The sequence below is a fragment of the Emydura macquarii genome, unplaced genomic scaffold (genome assembly GCF_026122565.2).
Source record: "Emydura macquarii macquarii isolate MOO-44397 ecotype Brisbane River unplaced genomic scaffold, CSIRO-AGI_Emac_v2 contig_1348, whole genome shotgun sequence".
Classification (NCBI taxonomy): domain Eukaryota; kingdom Metazoa; phylum Chordata; order Testudines; family Chelidae; genus Emydura; species Emydura macquarii.
In genome coordinates, this window is record NW_027131485.1 from 5,376,819 (window position 1) to 5,403,572 (window position 26,754).

At 40.7% G+C, this 26,754-nt stretch overlaps 1 protein-coding gene across 2 annotated transcripts; it reads right to left on the reverse strand.

The window, feature by feature from the left end:
- Positions 1 to 115: 115 nt before the first annotated feature.
- Positions 116 to 24,898, reverse strand: DAGLB (diacylglycerol lipase beta). Of its 2 annotated transcripts, XM_067550952.1 has the most exons (16): positions 24,825 to 24,898; positions 24,195 to 24,323; positions 22,305 to 22,456; positions 18,655 to 18,829; positions 17,672 to 17,933; positions 15,432 to 15,557; positions 13,939 to 14,066; positions 10,719 to 10,845; positions 10,156 to 10,239; positions 9,554 to 9,631; positions 9,015 to 9,095; positions 8,732 to 8,859; positions 8,025 to 8,093; positions 7,844 to 7,916; positions 5,132 to 5,385; positions 116 to 3,188 (listed from the first exon to the last, which is right to left on the reverse strand). In XM_067550952.1, the coding sequence occupies exons 2-16, from the start codon at positions 24,287 to 24,289 to the stop codon at positions 2,993 to 2,995; spliced, it is 2,028 nt and encodes a 675-aa protein (XP_067407053.1). In that variant the 5' UTR covers positions 24,290 to 24,323; positions 24,825 to 24,898; the 3' UTR covers positions 116 to 2,992. The 2 variants fall into 2 exon arrangements, with proteins under 2 accessions (XP_067407053.1, XP_067407054.1); XM_067550953.1 differs by lacking the exons at positions 116 to 3,188; positions 5,132 to 5,385 and adding an exon at positions 5,937 to 7,688.
- Between the last annotated feature and the right edge of the window lie 1,856 nt (positions 24,899 to 26,754).

Genomic DNA, 26,754 nt, shown 5'->3' on the forward strand with positions numbered 1-26,754 from the left:
GCTTGAATTTTTTGTGTAAATGTTCTTAAATCCTTATTGCAAAAGTGTGAGGGCATGTTATTTATAGCAGAGCATGACAGGTGGTAGTGGTTTGGAATTGGCTGTTTTCTGGCAATATGTAAGCCCATGCTCTTCAAAACTAATCAGTTTGCTAGATGTCATAGTGTTAGGCTAGGGACCAAAGAACTAGTTTTTATCCCCAAGAACAGGGCAGAGAGAAGTTTACTGGTCCTAACAATTTTTCTTGCTTTGTAGGATGCAATATTTTAGCCCATAAAATTGCATCCTTACTCGTTTGCCTTGATCTGTTTCAGGTGTGATAGAGCTTTCTATCTTCTGGCTCTAGCTTCTGGTGGTGGCAATTTAATATTTCAGTGATCTGAAAACTGACACTTGTAGTATAGGACAACCATTTTATCCCCTGGACTGTGCTTTCAACAAACTCCTTTGTGGAGATGTCTATTTCAGTTTTAATTGTAGGCTGGAGTATAACTCTAGGACTACCTTCTCTTCTTAAAACAGTGCATCTCACTGCTAGCTAATTGGGAGGCTTGCAAAAAAATCAAGCAGGGCCTTTTACTATTTTACTTGCATTCAGCATCACTTACTGGGAGGACATCCTCCAGGATTATGACCACTGCTGTATCTATTGTTTCCTTTCTCTGCTCTTCATTTTCTTTATTTCAGCAACTTTCAGTTCTCCCTCTACAGATTTAGCTTTATCAGACAAGAACAGAGTAGGAGTGGTCAGCAATCACAGTTGATGTCATGAGCATTAGACAACACAGTAGTGAGACTAATGGGAGTGGTGAGAGAGCAGTGGTCAGCTTCCTGGGGCTATACAAATAGCTTTCAAAAGTCTCAACAACACTGTCACACTTCCCTGGCATTTGGAATGTCAATTTCCTAAGAGTGCTGGAAGCATTTTTAATGAGTTTATAATCTTTATTGTTCTATGTGAACCACAGAAATTTCACTCAGGTTATGTATTTGACATCTGCTCTACATGTATTAAAGCAAAGCATGTGACAGTTCACTAAGCAAGGTGGGTTATCTCCTGTATCCCAAATGAAGTGGCTAAGCAGGGCTGGGTCTTAATTGCTCCTGTTAGAGCTCTTCCACTTAGTGCATACACTAACTATAGCATGATGAATGTGGGTGATCCTAATTCAGCTCCCCACATCCAAGCTGCCTGCCCTCACCCTTGGCTGGGCCAGTAGATATCACCTCCCTGGTTTTACACAAAACTTTAAAATGTCTTGGGTTGGGTCCACTGCACAAATAGGTAAAACCTCAATTTTTAATGTGATGGGAAAAGATTTACTGCTCAAAGACTGCCACTGATGACAAAGCAGGTGCAGTTACTTTTTTCCCCTCTACTGTAAAGCTTAGTCCCTCTGCACAACACAGTATCTTACATTCATTTTGGTACTACTGTACTAAAGTGCATCTAAGAATCAATCAACTGATAGTAACTGTCAGTTAGATCCATCTTGTGTCATATGCCACAGCTTGCTGCACATAGTTCTACAGCACTTCAGTGCACCATCTACTAGATGTTCCCTAGGCCACTGCTACTTCAAACAGCAGTGGGTCAAGGTGTGTACTAGACTACTATTAGGGGATAGCAGAAAAATGTGAGGGTTTATTGTGGCAGTGTATATCAAGCCACAAATTTTGTGCTTTTTATATACAATAATAATCTGCCCTGTATTTTACACACAAGCCCTTCTGAGCGTACTCAAATAGACAAATTCTAATGATTTTATTTTGTCCCTGCCTACAGGGGCATAGCATGAACACCCAAACAAAATTACACAATCCCAGTACAACAATTCTGACTTTACATTCCTGTAAAAAAAAAAAAAAAAAAAGTACATAAGGGACTGTACCTGACAAGCAAAATGTGCTATTTTTTACAAAAAGATCACTTGTTCACTACAAAGCAACCAAGTTTAATCAGACAGTCACTAGTGAAGTTGCAAAACCAGTTCAGATGTACTGTCTAAGAAACCTTTGCAAGTACCACCCTGTGGAATGTAAGAGTCAGCAGGGTCATAGGCTGGATGGAGTGTAAAGAGGGCACGATGGTTCCCACATTCTAAAGTTAAAAAAAGCACAAATGAGTCCTTTAGGGTGGAAAATGTAAACAGATACAACAATATTGCACATATATCCAAGCATTTTTAAAACCAAGAGCCAAACATTAAAAAATTGCCTTTGAATGATGCACTATGGAGGTATTTTCAGAAGGTAACTAGTGCACTCAAAAACCAGCTATTTAAAAACAAAACAGAAAACTTCATTTATATTTTAACCCTCTCTTTTTGCAGTAGATTTGCAATCACACCAGCCTTTACTACCCAATTTTCTTTAATACAAAACTTTCTACTGGGACTGTCCATTTTTAATAAATATTAACACTACTTTTACATTTCACCTTTCACCCAAGAATCTCACTGCTTTACAAAGATGAGTGCTACCCTCATTTTACAGATGTGAAACTGAGGCACAATGGAGGGCAAGTTATGTGCTCAAAGTAACATAGCAAGTCCATGGCAGAGCTGGAATAGGAATTTGGCTCATGGTTCCTTCTCGAGCTCAATAATCTCCGTGTGAGTTGTGTTCTCAGTTCAACTGAATCCTTCCAGATGTAGAAAGAAAGAAAGAATTTACACATATCTGGCTAAGCCTTATCTTACTGTTCCGTTTCCAGAAAGCTCATATCTGCTTCTGTCAAAATCCTGAATACATTCATTTTAACCATCTTCTTACAATTAGTGAGTAATGCTTAGTTCTGAAGAACCTTGGTAGAGTAAACTGCACTGTGCATTAGGATGTAGTCATCAAGACACTTCCCCTCCTTCCTAGTTTCTATTTGAGGCATATTAAAAAACAAAAAACCTCACACCACCACTTAAATCTGAGGTTAAAGTCTCCTGAATACTTGAAGCCTAAAGAAAAAAATATGGCTGTTCTGGTGGAGCTATAGTTATACTACATTGGTGTGAAAGTCCCCTTCTATTCGACAGCTGATACAAGATGCTTTTTCCTCAGTCAGGTTATTCAGGGCTTTGAGCACAACATCTGGCATATGATCCGTTATCATCTTGGGACTTATTAAAATATTGCTAAAGGCCGTTTCTTTTGACCATCTTGCTGCATATTTAACATCAGAAGAACACCACCTAAAAAGACAAATATTTTAATAAAGGCTTTTAGAGATTCAGAATATCAGATGAGGTTTGATCTGTGTCCACTATACAGTGCAAATCTTGGCAATCCACTATATCGGTCTTGGAAAGCCTATCGGTCATACATTTAAAACCTTTGCACATTATTAGAGGTTGTAAACAAAGCTTTACCCAGCTACTGCTAAATATTTTACGTACTTAGAAGGTGGGGTTTTCAAAAGCACTTTGTATTGGCCTACTCTGCTCCCACTTAAGTCAATGTTAAAACAATTTCAGTAAGATCAAAAGTAAGCTAATTTGAGAGCTTTTGAAAATCCTATTCCCCCATTCTTTTATCCTGAATTACAGATTCTGTTCTATTTTAACATTTGTGCAGATGAAGTCTGTTGGTTAGTTTGTTTACATAATCAAATGGAATTTCTCAACTAATGCTGAACACATTAGTTAGCAACATCAATGAGCAGCTAATCATATTTTCCATATTTGCCATCAATATAAAATTAAACCAGTATTTGCCAGTTTCTGCATCAGAAAGTCCTTTTTTCTAGTCTTTAAAGCTGTTTTTTTTTTTAATTTTATTAGTTACACATCAAAATCACATATGGGACTACATGTGCTGGACATAAAGAAGTGGTGTGTTATTTGTTGATTAAGCTGAGGGTGCATCCTCCTAATTATTAATATCCAATATTAGATTAATTATTATTAGATATTAATAGTCAGCTAATTCCTGTGTCACAAGCTGACCTGAGGAGGAAGGATGCGGAGTTCATTTGCCCTGGCTATGATATTAATTATCCACCCAGTCAACTGTGTTATTGCAATATTTGAATTTTTAAATTATCCACCCAGTCTGGTTATTGCAATATTGAATTTTTAAAGTGAAAAATATTCAAAAATCAATGTGAAAGAAGAAACCAGAAAGCTAGAAGAAAGTGGGCTGTCAAACTGCTGAAAGGAAAGTGTTTGGCCTGTCCTCCCTTCTTCATTTCCATCCTCCCCTCTCTTCTGGTCAACAAGGAAGCTCTCTCTCTTCTCAATCACCCATTTTTTTGGTGGCGCTTTCAAAATGAAACTGGGAGGGGTAGACAGAGGTGCAGGAGTCTTGCTGGTCTACAGAGTAGGAAGCGAGGAAGGAGGGAAGATGCTTTCTTTTTTTAAACTCTTTAAAAAAGAAATGCTTCCCCTTTTGGCAGTTTCATAGCCCCAATTTCTTTGCTCTTTGAGCATCTGTTTCCTTCCTGCTTCAACTTGAGGGAGACACTGAGGCAGCAAGTTTCTTACTGGAACAGTTTGAGAATTCCAAGTACAGGAGCCAGAAGCATAGAGATTTGCATGTTCAGGCTACACTTACTGAGGCAAATATGTAATGGAAATGGTAGTATTACATCATTAACACAACTGCACCATGGCTAGGATAAGCCCATTTCACTATAATGAGGGATATTACACCTTCTTACACATTACACCATCTTTGACAATAACTACGTGCCCACTCAAACACACAAACAATGGTAATGCCACAGGAATCAAAGCAATCAGCGTCACCATTGCAGTACCTACATACTTTGTGCTGTACAGTAGGTGACCTGCGTCAAACACGTAACAAGTACCTGTCCTGACTAGTTTACTGTTTAAAGGCATAAGTGAGAAGAACACATTCAACACAGAATGGCTTTTGGTCATTGCAGCTGCAGTGTCACAAGACAGTATTCAGTGGAGGAGACAAAGAAAGAGGAGGTTGTTCCCAGTTTCAGGGGCAAGGATGAAAGGAAGCACTGAGTCAGAAGTAGGTAAAAGAAACAGGGAACATCAGAGAAGATTGGGTACAATATAAAAGCATGAATAGATGAGAGATCAGAGCTCTTGCCTCTGCTCTTAAGGTAAAGAGAAGCTTGAATTTAATAATTCAGAGAAGCATAATGCTGATTGTTTACCTTTTTGAGCTGGTTTCTTCTACAATATGTATGATTTTTCCAGGGAGATAAAGACGAGGATACTGAGGTGGTGAATTTAAAGGAGATTCATCCTCAAGGGCATTGTAAGAAGGTGACCGATGCATCATTAAACTCTCTTCAGCTAGAAGAGGCTGAGTTAGGGCATCTTGATTTCTACCATCTAACTCAGTTGGGAAGTTATCTGGATCTCCTCCAAACACTTCATACCAACACCCATGCAGCAGAATCTGGTACTGAGTTCAGAGAGAAAGAAGCAGAATATTAAATTTTGATGTTTATTTTCAAAGTAGTATCATTTAATTTTAGACACAAAATGCAAGATCTCCATACCCAAGTTTCTCTACAGTAACTAATTGATATCAACTCAACCCACAAATAATTCAACGGGGTTAATTCAAAGGGAAATGTCTCCAACTTTGACAATTACATTTTTTTGTCCAGTTCTCCTATACAGCTTGAATCTCCCACATCCACTACCTCTAGCTGCCTGTCAACTTCTTAAAGTATAACTTGCCACAGACGGACTCCATAAGGTAGCTAATCCTGGAAGTATACACAAATCTTGTGGAAAAACAAATGGAAGATCTAGGGTTTTAACTCCAGGCATTGATAGAAGGCAGTTTTTAATCTTTAACCCACTCCCCTTCACACCACAAGGAAGTCATCTTCCTCACAACTTATTGTTCCAGTCCTCCAAGAGGACCACACTAAAGCCCCATCCAGCATGTGATCCTCCTTCTCTAATAACTACTGCTCTGAGGACGCAAGCACAGATTCTTTTGCCTGCGTTTTCTTAAGAAGAATAAGGGCTGTTGGTACAACCAGACAAAGCCTCCCTGGTGGTGGTCAGAAGGAGTTCCCCTCTATAACACTCTCACTTCCTTTTGGTCCCAGAAGACAGGACTAAATTTAGAATACTGAGCCAAACCAGCCTGCTGGTTCTTTGATCTATCAATCACTCCTTAATCAGCTGCAGGGATCATTGCTGAGCAACACATGGCACACCCTCCCACTACAGACACTATGCACAGCCTTTGCATACTCCTAGTTCTTTCTAGCCTGTGACATGCTGTACCCCATGTTCACCCTTGTATTGTAACTGTGTATTGTCTAATGCAAAGTATGTTATGTAAGGTGTTTTTGGAATGCTCATCACATACTGAACGTTATTGGTATGGTGGCACGTTTCCTGCAATGTCAGGTATATGTACAGATATGAAACTCTGCTGTGTCCCATCCCCAAATGTGTGTCTCACATGGCTTGAATAGATGCAGACAAACACAAAGCTGAGGTTCTATGCCCACAGAGGCATGCATACAGGAACAATGGACTGGCCTAAGCACCTTTGAGCACTTTGGCGCAAGTGGAAGAAATCATGATCATTGCCGGACATGGCCAATCACTTGACGCCAGGGGGAGAGGAAACTTGTTAAAAGAAGAGGCATCTTTGTCTCAAAGCTCTGCCCTGGAATCCATCTTCTAAGCAACATCAAGGACTGACAACAGCCCACGGGAGGGGGGAGGGAGAACCTGGCTGCAAGAGGCATTGCAGCCAGCTGTGGGTAAGATAACACCACAGACTGAAAAGCTACTGAAATATTAAGCTTAGTTTAGGATGCGAGTTACCTTTTTAGTTAATTGTGACCAACTCCTTCATTCATATTAATCTCTTGATTTATATTAATCCGACATGATCACATAAAATCTTGCTGTAGTCAATAAACTTGTTTATCTAAAACAGTGCATGTGGACTGAGTGTGTGCAGAGACTTCACTCAGAGTGACAGAGCTGGTACATATCAATTTCTTTGATAAATTGACAGACAAATGTAAATGAATTTTCAGGGTGCAGTGTACAGCACTGAACTGTGTAAAACGGCAGTTCCTGGGGTTGCATCTGGGACTAGGGGTGTTTAGTGAGAGTCTATCCCATGAGTGGCTGGCCAGAACTCTCCTTCACTAGGTCAGGAATTGATTACTCGCAGGAGGCTGGGTGTGGGCTGAACAAGGAGTGGGTGGTTCACACAGCAAAGCGGAGTAAATCGGGGCCCAGGAGTGAGGAATTGGGGTGACAGCTACACATCAGTCCAGACTGCAGGGGGAGAACATCACATAACCAACACACTGCTATGGTAAACAAACAATGCTGCCCTGCAGGACACCCACCACTAGACCTCCTGAAGCATATGTAAACTTGACTGCAGCCGATAATGTTTTTCTGACTAATGCTAAAATAAAAAACTAAGCAATAAAAATTTGAGATTTTTGCCTTAACAATGACACTGAAAATAAAGATGTTTTAAACAAATCCCCAATTTTTGTAAGTAACGATTTAGTAAAACTAATGGAATTTAAAAACCCTATTGATTTGTCAGCACTGATGCTATTTTGTTTAATTTTTTCACTCCCCTGGAGCAGCAAAACTAATCTGATCACCTATCTGATTTCAGCTCTCGGGTCTTGTGCACAAGCACAATGCAGCTATCCGAGTTTCCAACACAGCAGGGAAAGGTTTGAATGAGAAGACATGAAATACCTAGGTTATTAAAATGAAAAAACAAACGTTTCAATTGTGTTTGTGCTTTGAAACCCCTTTCTTAAAACAAACACAAGCCAACACCACACTAAATGTTGTATCAAAACTACATGACAATTCCCTTTGCTTTTACTGTTCATGGTGTGCTTTGTTACCTTCGGCCTGCTACAATTGGCAACTATTCTCACTATTCTTCTCTTCAGGTCTTCCATGTTGGGCATACTTAACCTGTTTAACATACAAAACAAAGTGAAAAAAGCTTTGTAGGCCAACTGCTGGAGACAAACCTCTCTGAATAAAATCATGTAATTGTTCACCTCATGCCAGCATCCTTACCTCGCAACAAGGTCCTTTCCAACAATGACTGACACAATGAAGCATTTAGAGTAGTCTGCAAGTGATTTGCTAAAAAAAAAAAAAAAACCAACCCATATATAAGTTTTGCTATGACCTATGTTATTTGTATAATAATATAAATGTGTTCAGAAAAAAGTTTAGTAAAATAACTAAGTTTTTATTGTGAGTTAGCCTTTTAAAGACTAATTCAAGAGCAGACTATACTGAACCTCCTTAAGCATGCTAAAAAGTAGGGATGAACTAGATGATCTCTCAAGGTCTCCTACACTCCTAAATTTCTAGGATTTTATGTTGAACAGGCCAAGATTAATTTGACAGTTAAGTGTGAAGCACTTAATTCTGTTAACAAATACACTCTTAATACTAAAAGTAACCGAGTATTTCATTCTTAAGACCAATATCAGGTGGGAGAATTACAACTTTGCTGGAACACTTTATTTTATAAACAAGCTATGAAGACGTTTTAGTCGTCATCTACAAAGGCAAACCCCACAGTCAGAACAAGATAAGCCTGTTCAAATGTATTTTGTATACAAAACTTAAAACCACTACAGCTTCTTTGTGTCAAAACAGATGAGCCAAATCCATCCCCTGGAGCAACTCCACTCAGTCATACCAGGGATGAATTTGGGTAAGTACCTTAATGATTTCTGTATCTTGTACTTAAAAACAAGTGTTGTATTTACCTTAACAATCCTCCTGGAGGAGAAAAGGCATAACATCTTAAAGTTGGGAAGGAGTTTCTGAGCATGATGGCCAATACAGAAGCTGTTCCACCACCTAAACTGTGACCAACTATAACTAGTTTATATTCCTAAAGACAGAAACAGAAGAGTTCCATGGTGAGGGTAAAAAGCAAAACCCTTTGTAAGAGAAACAGCTTGCTGTTACTTTGGTTTCCAATGCAACTAAAGTGTTTTGTCAGAAACACTGCTAGTGAAATTTAATAATTTGGAAGTCATGACTTACAGGAGCAATGGTGAAAGCCTGGTTTAAAATGCCATCATTTATTAGCCTTCTGTAGATGTAACTTGCAGCTTGAGTTATCCCCTAGAAGACAGTATTCTAAGTTAAGAGACAAAAACATAGTCCAGTCGGAAATGCAATATACGTATCCCTTTAAATGCAATAAAATGACAGCGCAGTGTTCAGAGTACTGACTACAAAAATGTGTGATAACCTAATTAGCTGTTTCAATGTTCTATTTTATTGACATATGGACTGCCCTAGAGTGGCACCTGAATAAGCATACTGCACATTTAAAATTCTTCTTTTTTTTTTTAAATGTAAAGGGACACTTAGATCACAAGAGGCAAGCAAGACACCAGGACTGCAAATTAAACTCTGCCTCTTGCATTGCAGAGAACACTGCCAACAAGTCACCCAGACAGCTTGTCTCCTCTGTCTCAGAAAGAAAACGCTACTTCCATTTAACTGAAGAAATTTAGGGTTGTTAATCTGATTTTTTCATTGAATAATCACTTCAAATGGTTAAAGATGACACATGCTTTATGTACAAAACCATTTTCCAGAATGTCTTCAAGTGTTAGGTCTTCACAATCTGCTGACAGATCAGTGAGGAGATCCTGCAGGTAAATAAGACAAACCCCTTATGCTACAGACATCTATATGGGAATTTTCACAGCCCATGACACTCTTTACTAGTCAGATCATCAAGCAACTTCAAATCTACAAGTAATTGCACATAGAAGAGAGAAGTGTGAATGTCTCTTACTTCTACACATCTAGAACCCATTACAAAATGCCATTTACAACTACTGTATATATACACACAATAGCTGGAATGTACACTATACATATACCTTACCACCATAAGGACACAAAATTACCTTTGCCTTTCTCCCACCTGCCCCTTAAAATGGCATATGGGCTCTCAGACATACAAGAGCAGATAAGCTTACCACTTAAGAAGATTATCTACTTTCCCTATCTCATTGCTCACTCAACTGTGGGTTGCTGTTTTTTTTTTAATTCATTATGTCACTGTAGCACTATTTCATCTAGCCACTACAAGGAAGTGTACTGTCTCCTCCAAACCATTGGGACATTACCCATCTCCAGAACTAGTATCACACAACAGAGATGATACCTCAAAAGACAAAGTTCCTCTCACTGCAACCACAATAGCCTCTTTTTTGTGATCCAAAGCAACGAAAAAGGGGATCTCGAAAATCTGAAGGGTAAAAAAATTAAGTGTTTAGTAAAGATACCAAATTTTCAAGAACAGTAAAGATTTATTGTACTCTCCCGGAAAGAAATGAACATGACATTGTGAAATTCTATTTAAGTGTATAAACTTTTCTTAATGAACACAGGATTATTTTTTAATCTATAATCTTTCTTTAATTATTGTATGTTATAATTAGGACCACTATTATTCTTGTACAAGGTTACATGAGAGCTTTTGCTGTGTGTTGTGAAGTCTGTCAGTACTTAAAAAAATGTCAATGTTTGTGTCACTTATCTAAACAAGCATCTGTGTATTAGAGTTGGGGTTTTTTTAAATGCTTTTTAAAACATTTTGGTTCAGTTGGGGCTTCCATTTTATAACAGTAGAGGGTAAGGAGAGGAAAGCACCCTCTTCCTGGTTTCTAACTAAACTCAAGAAGCTACTGAGAATTCTTCTGTTGAATGTTTGTCCAGATTGTTTACCTTGTTATGAAAGCTGATATGAATGAAATCTCTGTACTGCAGGCCTGTTATTTTTAGGATGGATCCAAAGTGAAAGTTAAAACGATCACCACCAATTATATCAGAATCTGTTGGGCTGTTTCTGCAACTAAGGAAACATGGGAAAGAAAAGTGAACTTGCAAGTTCCAGCCAGTTACATTTCTTTTCAGAAAAAGAATTCAATTACATTCTATTGGGAGCATATGGGTGTTTATACTATAAAGACAGGCTAATACACCATTGCTACAAATCTTTTTGCAGTGTAAACAAGGCAATTCCCAAGAAAATTAAATATTTTTTTAAAACTACATCCAGATGATAGAAATTATACAATTTCAAGTAGAAAAACAATTCTAGGGAGCAAATTAATTTGACCCATGGCCACAATTTCAGCTATAAAATTATAAATTCATTCAATTTCTCTCAAGTCTTTATTACTATAAGTTGTAACATCTCCAGAGGATAATTAACTTCATGGCAATTAAAGTTAGATGGAATATTCAATCCTAATGTCACAAATAATGAAGGTGACTATTTAAACATAAAGATACAATATAAGATTATGCTAGCCTTCTTAATATTAGCAGCCACAGTATGCAGTGTTATTGTAGCTGTGATGATCCCAGGATATTAGACAAAGCAGGTGAGGTAATAACTTTTAAGGGGTCAACTCTTAAGAGGTCAAAGTTGCCCAAGTTTGACATAGGAAAGTTTTTCATTTTGATGCACTTAGTATAACTTCCAAATTTATTTCTTTTGTTAATTTTGACACACTTGTGTTACATAATATTAAATACAACATTAATTTACAAAGCCAGTTTATGGTTATATTTACTTATTTTAGATTCTGATTCTGCACCTGTTTCAGGGCAGACTGCGGCCTGTGCAGACCCATTAGCTTGGGGGAGGACTGCCTATACAGAGACAATATCATGACCAAGGTCTTTAACTACTGACTCATTCCTTATGAAAGTTCCAGAGGGGTAGCCGTATTAGTCTGTATACAGCAAAAATGAGAGTCCCGTAGCACCTTAAAGACTAATAAATTCCTGCAGGCATAAGCTTTCGTGGGCTGCAACCCACTTCATCAGATGTATGAAATGGAAATCACAGATAGGAGGTGTGGTGTGCGTGCGTGCACGCACGCACGCACGCACACCAACTCCCCTCCACCAAGGGTAAGAAACAACAATGGGGAGGGCAAGTGCTAAAGTCCATTCAGTTAGAGTAGATGAGGCCTATTCACAACCATTGATTAGAAGGTGAGAATGTGTGAACAGTGACAATTACTTCTTGTAATGAGATAACCATTCCAAGTCCCTGTTCAGACCCAATCTGATTGTGTCAAGTTTGCATATGAGTTCCAGCTCTCTGCAGTCCCAGGACACTCTATAGCTGACTTGAAAGCTGCCATACTTCTACAAAAAAACCTCAAAACCAGACTTCAGCGAGAAACTGCAGAGCTGGAACTCATATGCAAACTTGACACAATCAGACTGGGTCTGAACAAGGACTTAGAATGGTTATCTCATTACAAGAAGTAATTGTCACTGTTCACACATTCTCATCTTCTAATCAACGGTTGTGAATAGGCCTCATCTACTCTAACTGAATTGACTTTGTTAGCACTAGTCCTCTCCATTGTTGTTTCTACCCTTGGATGTATATGTATACCTCCTATCTGTGATTTCCATTTCATGCATCTGACGAAATGGGTTGCAGCCCACGAAAGCTTATGCCTGCAGGAATTTGTTAATCTTTAAGGTGCTACAGGACTCTCGTTGTTATTCCTTATAGAGAAGCAAATGGTTCCACTCTGAAGCAAAGAGGTATGGGGGTGCAGGTGGAGGGGGGTAATTTTACCTGGTTCCCCTAAATAGGGAAAATAATCAATGTACTTCTGTTATACACACTCTTGTCTAAGCAGAAGCATAAGGTCTCAGTCCATCTTTTTCTGTTTGGGTTGATTCCAACACCCCCCGATCCCATTTTGGGGAATGTCCATTCAACTCAATCAAATGCCTTTTCAGATACTAAAATTGATCTGGCTGAATAAAGATCAGTAACTCTTTACACAGTTTGCAATCTTTTGTTTCTTTGTTTTCTTTTAAACTATAGGGTCACACTCTTCATATCTTGCAAAGGCTGAGCTCATTGCAAGCACCAGGGTCTCCTTGTATCCCTCCACTCCACAAGTTCCCTGTGCGCTATCTTCCTGTCCCTCTTTATTTCAGGGTCTCCCTGCAATTCCCCTATTTCTCTCTCCCCCACCCCCCATGCCAGCAACTCTGTGTGCACTCCCATTCTCTCCAGGCCCTCCATATTAGGAGCTTTGTGTCTACCCTTTTCCTTCCATGCGCCCCATCTTCCCAATGCTGGAGTTCTGTGTGTTCCCCTCCACCCACACCAGGCTCCTAAAATCCCTGCCCCATTAGAGATTCTGTCTGCCCCCTGTTCTACATGCTAGTGGTTCTGGATGCTCCCCACTTCACCCATACCAGGGTCTCTCAATTTTCATCCCACACCAGGGGCTTTCTGTGCCCTCCCCAATCCTCCCTCCCCTCATTCTGCCTCCCACACCAGGAACTATGTGCACACCCCCATTTTCCACACCCCAATTCCCCCCAACCATAATTTGTCTGAGAAATAAATAATTCAAGGTGAAAACATGTTAAGCTGTATTAGGAGGACAGACAGAGGTAGTATTATTCTGGAAGGCATTAATGGGTGCCTTTAACCAATTATTTACAGACAATTACAGAAGTGCCTGAAGCTGTTGCTCTCCATGTCTCTCATTCCCCCTTTCAGTTTTCCAATTTTCTCCAAAATCAATAGGGTTCTGGCCATTGATGCCTAGAACATTCTCTGAAATTTTGTAATTGATCAGGTGCAGTATTAAAAAACTTACTGAGTTACAGCCAAACACAGAAATGCCATCATCAAGTTCAATGTATGGCCTTGTAAGTTTGGCCAAAGAAAACAGCTTCCCTTCCCTCCCAAAATTGGTGGTAGTATTTTGAAGTTTGGTTTCCTTTTACTCAATTTATGGAAGACAACTTTAGCAGTCAAGCTCATGTATACTTATTAGTAGATAGAAATTGACTAAATCAGAAAATTGCTATTTAAGTGATTTGTACAGATATGAAAAACCAAATAATTAAAAAAGAAACAAAGTCTTAAAAGTACATAATGCCAACCTACCAGTCACCATTAAGCTTACAGAGTGCAGTATACGGGTTAGTGTATATGTAGTACGGCCATCCATAAGCAGCTGCAGCAAACTGCATATAGTGAGCAGCATTTTCTAATTCAGTATCCAGATCATCAGTCTGGGAGGGGGGGAAAAACAAAAAAAAATCACCAGTTGTACATGTAAGGCAAGCCCAGGATAAAGAATGCAGATGCACACATGCTACTGTAACATTCTAGATCTCCCCACAGACCCAAGTAGTCATGGCGATGAAGTTTATTCTTCTATCTTTTCTCTACAAGCCCCAGGTAGGTGAAACACAGAACAACAGAGTGAGGCGTTCATCCTTAAAAATATTCCATTTTCTTATTTTAGAAAAAGTTTAGGGTTTATTTGTTAATAATGAAGCTGGAGTCTTGAAAAAATTCTAATTATTATTTGAAGTAAGTGTTCATTAATAGCACCACATTTTACATGTTTCAATACTTTACTACACATTGATAAACAAGGTACTGAAAACTATATAGTCATCCTGTGGGATGTAAGAGTAGGTGGAGCGAAGGTTATAGATTATGTAACAGATCATTCTGACAAGAGTTTTTTTCTTTGCATAGGCCCCACCATCAGCTGAATTCAAAAGGAATTATCTAGTAAGTAGAGTGCACTTAAACTGTTTCAACTGAAGTGGAATCATCTACTTTTGTGGAAACGCTGCATTAAGATGAGAAATTAAAGATTACAAAATAATTTATAAGATATATATCCCATTTTAAGCCATTTAAGAGACTGGTGGAAGATGCTGAAATGAAGTGTCACTCTTAATCAGCAAGCACTAAACAATTGCTGTTTCTGCTTCACATCCTGTCTGGATGTTTGTTATAGTTATAATTTAGTTAGAATTTGGAAAAACGAGTATACTGTAAGACCACATTTTCAGCTCTATGTTAATAGCACTGGAATGTCATCTAATTTGTTTGTGTGTATATTGTTGACAGTGAGCCAAAACCCCCCTATAATTTTCATATATATACCTACCTCCCATTTCAAAATTTCATTTAACTGAAGTGTTATTAATATACACAAAAACATGATTGTGGGGTAGAATTTTCAAACATGCCTAAGGAACACAACTCCCATTATTTTTCAATGGATTTGTTCTCCTAAATCACTTGGATGCTTTTGAGAATCATACCTTTATAGCACAGTCTTGTAATACAATTGTTAAAATGTTGGAGGTTTTTTTAGTCTATAATCACTTTCCAGTCATTTTCACTGTCAGGTTCTCATGTATTAATACAATGCTGCAGTGTTTTGATTGCAAACTTCGTATGAAAATTTTTATTGGATTACAAAATTTCCTATTTGAACTTAAAATAGGTGAAACTATGAGTCTTAGATTTTTGTCAAAGCTAATTTTTACAAACCCTGCATTTTAGTTCAGCTTGACAAGACACTGCCCCTTAAACAGGTTGTATCACAAACCTGTTTTTGGAGCATATCTTACCACATAGGATTGTGGGGAATGACACAGGACTTCCTCAGGCTCTTTTGGACAATTTTCCACTTTATCCTGCTCTTGATGGAGCAGAGTCAAGCCTGCTGCTATGTCACTAGGCACCAGATCAGTATCCTGCCAAAGGAAATGGAAAAAATGCTTTGAAAATAAACCCACTTCACATGTAATCCACTGAAAAATTTAAAAAGTGAATTTCTTTTGCAGTTCTAGAGTAAATACATCTATATCAGAAGGCAAAGTGTGCTTGTGAAACATATTCACATCACCAGCCAATGCACGCAATTTTGCATCTTTAAAACTTTCTGCAAAAGACACATACATACATTTCAATGTCAAAAGGACAGTTAAAAAGGATCTCCTCCTAAGGGCCTGTGGAGCCCTAAAACAAAACATGATGTGACCATGACTAATCTTTGTCACAAGCAACTAAGAAAAAACCCTTACCTCCCTCTATACCTATTATATAATTCTGAAGGAATGCCCAGGTTGTTATTTGTGATATGTCACTAGCAAGTATTCCTGCTCTGAACCTATGGTAAGCCACATAACATTTGCTTGTAGATCTTTAACAATACGAGAAATACAGCTCTGTCATTTAGAACTCGATCCTGCAAAATGAAGAGCACTACAGGTCTAAATGACGTTAATGTGAAGTGGGGACACTCAGCACCTTGCAGGATTGGGTTCTTAGGGTGCCATGAAGATTATTCCATCTGTAAAGAAACCATATTAGAAAGCCTGGGAGTTTAGCTTACTGAGCTTTTCATCACAAGGTTACTTGTTCAAATTGAGCTTCGATGAGCAGAGATCATTGGAAGGCTCTTAGTGACTTATGTGAAACAAGACTGTCAAAATAAACGTGCTATATCATGAATAGCAATCAGAAATACAGACAGAAGGATTCCCTTTCTATTAGTCTGAGAAATAGGGTTTTTAAGTTTGACTGCAATGGGAAGACTCACCAAAAATCAGGATGTGGCAAATTCCTTTTCTACCACGCAAGTAAAGGAGGGTTTACAGAGGAAAGGGCTAGGTTCAAAGGTAGAGAGGTTTTAATTCAGCTATCCAGGATGACTACCACCCCCTTATCAAGACTCCCTCCATCATCCTACAACCAACTGTATAGGAAGCATTTGTAGAGCAGCACACAGATGCCACTTTAATTAATAAGAACCTCTCCCACCAACCTTGAACATGAGAAGAGATCTTAAGGTCACTGCTGAACTCTCGTCTGCCATACAGTAGCACAGTGTGCTGAGAGTTAAGTCCCAGCTCATTCAATACTATGCTGACCTTAACTTGTAATGAGTTTTCTACAGCATCCAAGAGTAGCTTCCAACTGTGTATGAGCCAGTTTGGTATAGTTCAGGATGGGAGAACTGTCTTAACACTGTTAATGCTAACATTACCTCTTCAGTAACTCTATAAACTAATGCAGCCAAATTCCCTGCTGTTTATACCATTTCCTACTATAAGCAAGGGGACAAAAGGGTAAACTCTGAACCCTCCTATACCAAGATTAAGAAAAATCAGTATCATTCCCCGACTTGCCTATGCAGAAGAGACAGGGAACTTCATTAGCTGAAGACCTGTAGCGTTGCTGGGAAATTTAAACTCCCAATATAGACAAGATCCTAAACTCAATTAATACCACCAGGTATTCTTAGAGGAGCACTAGAAAACTTCAGTGAAGTGGGGCTTTTCATTTAGGGAAGACAGGGAATATGTTTGTATAAGGAAAAGAGTGATGGTATCCATTTACTTTTTTAAATGTAAGCAAGCATGCTATTACAGGAAAGTAGATTTGTGACCCAAATACTGATGAAAAAGTGAAGCAAATTCACTGTTGTGAAGCTATTGCCTATCTGGCCTCCATGTCTGCAAAGTGCCCAGTGTGTTAAAGTAAAGTAGTCTGAAACCAGTGGTTACTTGAGCATGTATTTTTTTCCAAGTTTTAAGTTTGGATTGTTAGTTTGTGCAATTTTCCTAATCCCTTTCCCCCTGAGGGCAAAGGAACCAGTGTTAAAAGGAGGACACCGAAGTGTAAGTTTTCTGTTTCAGAACAGAGCTCTCAAGGCATCGAAAGCCTGATTTTCAAGTAAATGGGACTGCTCAACTCTACTGATCTAAAGGCAAGAGCCACACATGAAAATGCTGCAGTATTGAGACCTCAGTGTTTAGTCAAATGGAATGAAAAGAAAAAAACCAAACAAATCTTTCCATCTTACTGAGAAGTAGGTGCGAAAAAGCTCTGCAATACTGGTAAAAGCCACTCGGTGATCATCATCTTGCATAATACAACAACACAGTAACCTGATTCTTGTCTCCCAGACTCTGGTTGCGGTCTTCTTGACGTTATAAAACAATTGGTCTGATTGACTGCTTTCCAAGTTGCGATTTATACCATCAGCCAGGTACAGTGTCTTTTTCCCCCCAAGTGGATCAAAGACAATTACAACTGCAACGCCGGTAAAGATGATGATAACCCAGCTGCAAAACAGAAAGGTGTGACAGGAAAGGCTTGGTGAACCATGTGCTGCTAAAGTATTCTATATAAGAGCATGCAATTATAGTTCTTGTCAGGTAGAAAAGAAAATACAATTTATATTTGGCATATCATCAGCACACTCACTTACTGCCACTGGTAATGGCTTTGTAATAGGGACACCAATCCACTAGGAACTGGACTGAGACTGCCAGCTCATTACATATAACACACTAAACCTCTGCTGCAATCACCACTGACCGATACCTGCTTTGAAATAGCTACCCTGAGTTAAGCAAGGCTCCATATGCCATTACTAGTCTCTTGGGGCATCTAGCCCTGCTCTTTGTTTCTCTTCCCCAGCCCCATTCACATCTGTCCTATCATCTATCCTTTTCTGTCTTCTTGAGCCCTTCTCATCTTTACTCTTGATATCCTTCACTTCAATCTGTGTTTTGTAAGGAAGGATGCCGTAAAATATTTTAGGTAATTAGAAAAAACACAAAGAAAGATATCAATTTATTCTAATCTAATACATTCAAAAGTCTTCCCCTGACCCCACTATAAAAATCCTTCTTTAAGAAACTCCAGTAATTTAATACAGAAATATCCAAGTTTTGATCCGTCAGAATAATCTTCACTGGATATTTAAAATATAAATGCAAGCCCTTTTCCCTGTTGCATGCATAATATAAGCTTAGGTTAGTTTTCTGTTGGCATCTTTACCTTGCAATAACTGTCCCAAATACGGCATTTACCACAGTTCTTTCACAATGTACATCGCTGTCTGACACCCAGATGGCTCCCACAACAGCCCAGACCAATTCTGGTATGCAGAGTGCTAGGCGAGTGTAAAGTAGTTTAGGAAGAGATTTCCTGGGCCCAGGATTAGAAATGGTTCCTGAAATTACAGATGGAAATTAAGTAAAAAGTCACTTATAAATATATCTTACATACTGGTGTAATTTTTATGATATTTTATGTATTTCTGTGCTATGGAGGCCAGTGTGAAATGTAATCAAGTATATAAAAAACCCCCAACAAATTGTCAGATTTTAAAGGGAAGCTTCCAAGAAGTACAACTGTAGATCATAAAGTGTCTTAGAACTGAGTGGCGAACATCTTTAGCATTTTTAATTGTTTAAAACTGGAAATATTAAAACCATTTCTGCTTTCCAAGAGTAATTTTTTTTAATCTGTTGTTGCAAACAGCTCATTTCCCAGAAGATATATTTCAGCCTCAACCTGTTCATACAAGACCCGATCCCACTCTCTAGGCAATAGGACTTCTGCTACTGACGTCAATGAACCAGTAGTGAACCCATAACAAACCAAAGCTCCACAAAAAAGTAACAACTACCTACAGTTCTTTGCTACTCTGCTTGTGAGCTTTGCTGTCCTATTTCAGAATTCCTTAAATTTCTAGCAAGCATTTTTTACTTCTACATATTATACTGGCATAGAACAAGTATTTCTGTTTGCAGTTGCACCTTTAAAGATTCACAGGTTTGTCCAATCAACTGAACAGAGATCAACCTCACAGAATTTAAATCCCTGATCTTTATTTACAGTCTTTTCTCAAAGCCACTTTAGCCACAACAAAAACACCAATCACTATACAGCTTAGTTTGCTCAGTGTGTCAGGATTTATTAATAAGGTAGTTACATACAAGAACACAAGTTGATACAAATAAGCTCATGAGCATCCCCCAAGCTCTGTTCAGATGGCTGTTACTGCAACACTTCCTCTTTTTGGTCAAAAGAGCAACCAGACAACATACTCCAAGCTAACCAAAAATCTCTGAAGTTAACTAACGTTTTAACCCAATCCCCTTCCTTGGGAACCAATCATGTTGTCTGTGATGCATGCAACCTGCATAAGCATGGGACCCAAAATACACACATTCATGTCACAGTTTGGGGTACTGCCTTCAATCCACCATCCAGCCTTGTCTCACTATTTTTAGAATAAGATGGAGAGATTGGGGGGCAGGGGGAGGAGGATGTGTGTGTGTTTATTTTAAAAATGGAATTGTATTCTAGAAGAAGGATTTTATCAAAACAGAAAAGTGGCATTTGTCTGATTAAGAGAACCAAAGCTGCCCAGATTTGAAATACTAAAACTGCTATTGTATTTTCTGTGGGTTACAAATAGTTCACAGAAGGATGGGGATGCCATTCAGCTCAATTTAGAAATACTTTTTATATGGTGAGATTATCAAATACAGAGATGTTACTGACAAAACTTATCACCCAATAAAATAAAAATGGCATTGGGAATTACAGTTTACACTCTAATGCTGCAGATATTGTCAAGCAGATGATACCTTCATTAACTGAATATTTCATTGCCTCAGATGGTGGTATGTGTAACTCAGCCTAACAAAGTTCTGTTCACCCACTTGATCCAGGCACATACTAATAATGGATTTTTTCACTGTTATTGTTTGAAAGTGCTTGAATTGTTTTTATTTTGGTTAGAAGAGGGGGCAATGTAAGAGTATCAATTGACTCCAGTGATATAAGACACTTACTAGATCAGCAGTTCTCAATCAGAGGGCTGTGAGCCCTGAGTCCCACAGGGATAAAGCCGGGAGCCCCAACGCCCCACAGGGTTACAGTCAGGAGCCCCTAGCACCTGAAGCCTAGAACCCCCCCATCCATCCCATTCTGTGGGGCAGAAGCCCTGAGCTCCCAGCCCCATGGGGCAGAAGTCCCTAGCCCCCAGTCTGGCTGCTGAAGCCTGGAGCCCTGAGTCCTCCTGCTAATGCCAGGATCTTGGTATCCCACAGGGCTAAAGCCCCAAGCCAATCAGCCCTGCAGGGCTAAAGCCTGGAGCCCTGTGGGGAAGAAGCTCTGAGCACCCAGCTCCCCAGTCTGGCAGCTGAAGCCCAGGGCCCTTGAACCCCCCAGATCAGAAGCCCCATCCAGCAGCTGAAGCCCAGAGCTCTTTCCCCCCCAGTAGGCCCGGGAATTTATATAGCATGTTGGGCAGACCCTCAGAAAGAAAAAGGTTGAGAATCCCTGTACTAGATTATCTAGTCCATTTTTTCCAGTTTCCTTATTGCACATTTATTGGAGTTTTCTTCACTTTAATTTAATCACCAAGTAACAGGGTTTCCACCATTACCCTTTGGAGATAATTCCCCCAATTAAAAACATCTCTCTCAGATCCAATCTGTTTTCCTTTTCTTAATTTTTCCGGTGATTCCTAGTTATATATGGCCTTTAATTTTGTTGAGCAATCCTTCTCCCTCCTTGATGTTTACATACATGTATTTATATACAGTTATAGCCACCATTTCCCCCCAACTTGTAGTTTGGGCAAGCTCCATACAATTGATTTTTAATTTTCTTCAGATCAATCCCCCTCCAGATGCCTAAATACTTTACCTGTTTTTCTATGAACACCCTAAAATGGTCCAGTGGTTGGGGCACTAGCCTAGAACATGGGAGTCCTTGCTCCACCACAGACTTTCTGTGTGGCCACAGGCAAGTCACAGCCTCTCTGTAAAATGGGGGTAATACTTCCCTACTTCACAGGGTGTTGCAAGGATAAATACACGAGAGATTGTGAGGTGCTTAAATACTACCCTAATGGGGACATACAAGTACCTAAGACAGCTATTAGGAGGGCCTATCTTTCTGGTAATGAGGCTCCCAGAACAGAACACAATATACAAAGACATCATGACTGGTATCTCTAAATCCTATGATAAAGTGTTTGTGCATATGCAACTCAAAACTGCATTAGAGCTCCCATATCATATTAATTTGCTTCCCTTCCTCAAGTTGAAACTCTTCCTGTTTACAGTGCATAATTATTGTATTAATGAGACACTATATATTTGTGTGGACCACTTTTCTATATACTTTTTCATAACAGCTTACTGTATCTGATGCACTTTTTCATATGTGGATGAATTCAGTGTCACTGAATCTGACTATATAAGACTATGTTTACAAGTACCATTATGGAGCAGATGGATTCTGCATAGCTTTTCCTGGAAGTTTGTCAGAGGTGTTAAAAATAGTGCATTTTTCCAGCTAATTAATTAGCAAACTAGTAAATTGCTGGTTGTGGAAGCAGCAGCATTGCTGAATCTGATTTGGGTGTGAGATGATATTCTGGAGTTCCCCCGTTTTTAGTTGTATCCTGGCTATGGTAAACTGTTATCTCTATTTCATTATTTAAGGCTAGCAGAGTTTAATTTATTTACATTAGTAGTACTAATGCTGATAGGTGGTTACTGTAAACCTAATTATTGTCAGGGCACTCAGTGTTTGTAAAGGTGTTCTATTTTAATGTCAAATCTAAATAAAATATATAAATCCTACTACTATAAATACTGGGTATTGCAAACTAAAGTATTTACCTTGCATACTGATATACACAACAGCACATACAGCACATATTATGGCAGCCAGGAGAATGATGAGGACAAGCAGGTAGCTGTGCAATAATCCCCCTCCAGTACAATTAAATTTCCCTTTGTGAATGGAGTACAAAACAAGAATTCCAATCCACCTGCAGAAAAACAGTACAATAAAGTGTCACAGCTAGGAAGAAACATACTTCACCACAAAGCCGATTCAGTTATAAAAAATTCCCCATTTTCATTTAAAATGAATCTACAGAAGGGGAGTGTTCCTATACTGAAACACACAGAATGTAAAGACCCCAGTAGAGTATACCACAGTAACCACAATACAAGTTCAGCAATATCCTTTTTAATAGCACCTTTCATTCAGATGGATCTCTGAGCACATCAATGCTGGATGAAGTTTATCAGTTTAAGTGATGCAGCTACATTTGAAGTGATAGCAATTCATTATTGTGTAGTGTGGTATTAATTTAGTACAGCATGCAAAAGTTACATTACATTTCTGGTTCTCGATATGAAAACCAGGGTTGTCGATACATGATTTGCCTAGGGAGAAAAAAATCCCCTCAATTTCTCTCTCACTTCCATGTGCTTAAATGGCAAATGAACCAGACAGTCTCAGGTCACATTTGAACAAATATTCCTAACAAGAAACTGTGATGAAGTGGAGGTATTTTTGGGGTTTTCTCTGAGTGCTGTGCATGTGCCTCAGTTTCTCCCATATGTTGCTCAGGTATTTCAGTGATTGGACCCCGGTGTGTAATCATTGCAGAGGCCACTGGATGGTGGAAGGACCTTCCCCAACCATGTCTGCAGACTAGACCCCTCTGTCCTCCTAAGTCAGCCAGCTACAGCAGGTGGAGACCAGGAGGAATGCCCCGGAAGGAGACAAAGGACAAGGGAGGGACAAGAGGGTGGCTGGGTGGAAGAGGCAGTCCCCTGTGGGGGTTTGCATGGGAGCAGAGCCCAAGGATGGGCCCCTCCGGGGCCCCTTGGTTGGTCACTGCTGTAACTGCTAATTAAGCTGCTAACAAAGTCTTTCTAGGCTGTGATCCTGAGATCTAATAAACCCTTCTGACTTTCCATGCTGGCTGTTAATCACTTCTGACTGAAAGGTGGGATGCATGGCCCCTTTGGAACATGGAAGAGTTCCCCAGGGCCCTATCCAGGAGGACCCACAGGGGGAGTTTGGGCAGAGCAGGGGTGCTGAACCCTCCGAGACCAGGGTCAGGAGGCAGATGCACTGCTTTGTGGAGACCCGAGAGGGCAGACTCTGAAGCACTAGTCCTGACTGGCTGTGTCCTGAGTGGTTCCAGAGCATTGTTCCTGTGGAACTCCATCACACAAATCAACTCAGCAGCTTCCCAGGCATGTTATAAAAAACCAACAAGATAATCTACAGATACATAGTAGCAATTCCCTAAGGAACCCAAGGACTATTCCAATTAGCATGCAAGTTAACTTACATTTAAAATAAAACAATTCATTAAGACAATCCTAACATTTGCATTATCCTTTATAGAGAACTAGAAATCGCATGTCAATAATTAATCAGCAGCTGATCAGTTTTGCATTCAGCCCACTGTCACCAGGAGAGGATGGCTGCAGGTTGCACACCTCAGATTGTCTGTATCTATCTGTTGTCTCTTGTCTTATACACTGCAAGTTCTTTGGGGCAGGGAACATTTTTTGTTCTGTTTATACAAAACCTAGCACAATGGGGTCCTGATCCATGGCTCTACAGTAACAGCAATAACAACAGGGCACTTCAGATGTACACTGCACTTTCCATGGCAAACCAGCTACCTCTAACATCCCCCAGCTGCCTGGTCCTCCCACCCTGGGAGGATGGTGGGAGGTGAGGACGGGGGTGACTCTTACCAGATCACTCTGATGAAAAGTTCAAAGGCTCCTGGAAAAACGAAGTCATCACTAGCGATAGCCCAACGTCTCCCAAAGATCACCATCCCAGGCATCGTGGGGACCCTGCCAGTGCTGCGGCTGCCCCTCCTGCAGGAAGTAAATGTACTGATCACGCGCGCAGACACACACACACACGCACGCACGCCTCCTTACCTTCACTGAAGCAGGAGACCTGCCTCCTACCCAAACAGGCTGCCATACCCCGGATTCCTTCTCCCTGCCCCCAATCCACAAGCTACGCACCTGCCCCAGGAGGGCTACCTCCCAACACTTCCCTGCCCCCAGGCCGGCCCCCCGGAACTCTTCGCTGTCTTGCCCCTGCCCCAGAAGCGCTGCCCCCCAGCCAGCCCCTGCAAGGTCGGCCCCGTCCTGCAAGCCCACCCCCGTCCATTCCCTGTCTCCAGCCCCTGCAGGGCTGCACGCGCCGCAAGCAAGCCTGCCACGTCCCCTCCCCCCACAAGGCGAGTCCCCTCACCGCACCAGGACAGCACTCCCCGCACTCCGGCTTTCTACGGACCGAACGTCACTCACACCGACACCCGTCCAAAGGCCAACACAACAACATGACGCAACCACGCAGCGTAAGACCTTCGAATCGTCCACCGCGCACATTCACCCTCTCCCAGCGGCGCATGTGCAGAGCGCGCGCCGCTCGGCGGTTCTCCCTCCCGTTTCAGCATGAGGCGCAAACGCCTGGTTTCTGCGATCCCCGCCCTTCGAGCGGCCGGGCGCATGCGCACACTAAGGACGCGCGCGGGTCGGGTCGAAGTCCCCTCTTCTCCCGCGTCGATTTCTGTGTCAAAGCCTCCCTTTCGCCCCCGCCTTGCCTAGCGCCTAGGCGCATGCGCAGAGTTCTGTCGCGGGTAGCTCGCTGATGATGGAGGAGCCAGGAGCCCTGCAGTCTTCGTTGGACGTGGTGGAGGGAGGCCCTGAGACTCTGGGCACAGGGCACCTGGCTGCAGCCAAGGTGCTGCCATCTTCTGGCCCTAATTGCTTTGTAATGACCATGTGACATCATCTATAGCACCGTGACATCACTTCACACACTGCTACAACCATGGCCCAAGCATAATTTTTTCAGGCCCAATACAAATGTGTAACATGGGCCCCTCCCACACACATACCCATGGGGCTTGAAGCCTGGGCCAGGGCCTATGGGCCCTGCTAAAGTGTACCCTTTCTCCACACCCATGTGGGGGCCCTGGCTACAACATGGTGTCCTGTGGGTCCCTCTCATGGTATCCAGGGCCATGTTAAGACCTCCATAGGCCCTAGGCACACTTGCCTTTGTAGACCCCCGCCTGAAATAACTAATTTGATTTTAAGCTATTAATAGTTTTTTAAATAAAAATAAATATATAAATTTTTTTTCATAGGCCCTGAAAGTTTCATAGGCCCTAGGCACTGTGCCTAATGGATAATACGCACCTGATGGTATCCCATGTACACATTCATCCTCTCATGGGTGCAACGCTCACACAGCACGAAGGGATCACTGTTTAAACCCTTGGTAGTCATTTAGTCACAGATGCACAGAAACATAGGACTGTTTCTAATATCCTTATCCATCATCTCCCACCTCTCTCTAGTCTTTGATAAGAAATTTATTCTTGTTTTCACTATGAGTATATATATGTTTCACTATGAATATATATATATATAAAATATATAAATGAATATGCTACAGTGCTAAGCAAAATGCTGGTCATTAGTTAAATCTTACAAGCGTGTACTGTTGCTTTGGGAATAGCAGGCCTGATAATTCTGTGTGGTCTGTGGATAAGGGACTGGACCCTACAGGGAATGCTCCAAGTATCTGGGCGTTGGTGTGTACTGGTCACTACCTTCACAGAGAGAGTGGGGTCTGCAGAGGCCTCGAAGGTAGGGCTTCTGCTGCTATAGGCTGTTGGTTTCAGGGATCTGATCAAAACAAGCAGAGCCAGGACTCTCACACCAAGGGCAAGTGATGGTGAGGTGCCTCACAACCTTAGGTACACTTGGAAAGCAATATAGGTGGGTCAGACCCTAAGTTGCACTGTGAGTTGGGTCCAAACCTGGTCATTTTGCAGTCTGCATGCAGCTCAAGCCCCAGTCAAAAGACTGGAGTCAAAAGATCTGTGCAACATAGTCTGGACACATTAGCATGGCTCTGAGAGCCGGGTCCAGCAATTGTAAACCAAGGTTTGCTATGCAGCATGGATACTCAAGCCCAAGCTTGGAAACACTGAGTCCACAAACCCTGGTCTCGCAGATCCAGGTTTACAATGCAGTGCGGACGGGGGGGGACGGGACGGGACGGGGGGGGGGGAACGACACGACACGGACAGACACACACACTATTTTAAAAGAACATTAAGGCTGCACATGAAAATCAAGCACTCAAAAGGTAGGAAATGACAGAATTAAGAGTGCCTGTGCAACCTTAATTCAGCCCCCTTGTGGGTATGGATTTATGATAGTCTTTAATTACATAATCACATACTATTTTTCCACAAGACCCCTGCCTCATTCAGTTCAC

Bases quoted from the DNA above. Each gene is read 5' to 3' on its own strand.
- DAGLB (XM_067550952.1), bottom strand. From the start codon at position 24,289: ATGCCTGGGATGGTGATCTTTGGGAGACGTTGGGCTATCGCTAGTGAT. The intron at 14,067-15,431 runs GTAAGATATGCT...CCCCCCTCCCAG, and splicing joins ATTCCCCACAATCCTATGTG to ACTGATGATCTGGATACTGA. The intron at 10,240-10,718 runs GTAAACAATCTG...TTTACCCTTCAG, and splicing joins ATATCAGCTTTCATAACAAG to ATTTTCGAGATCCCCTTTTT.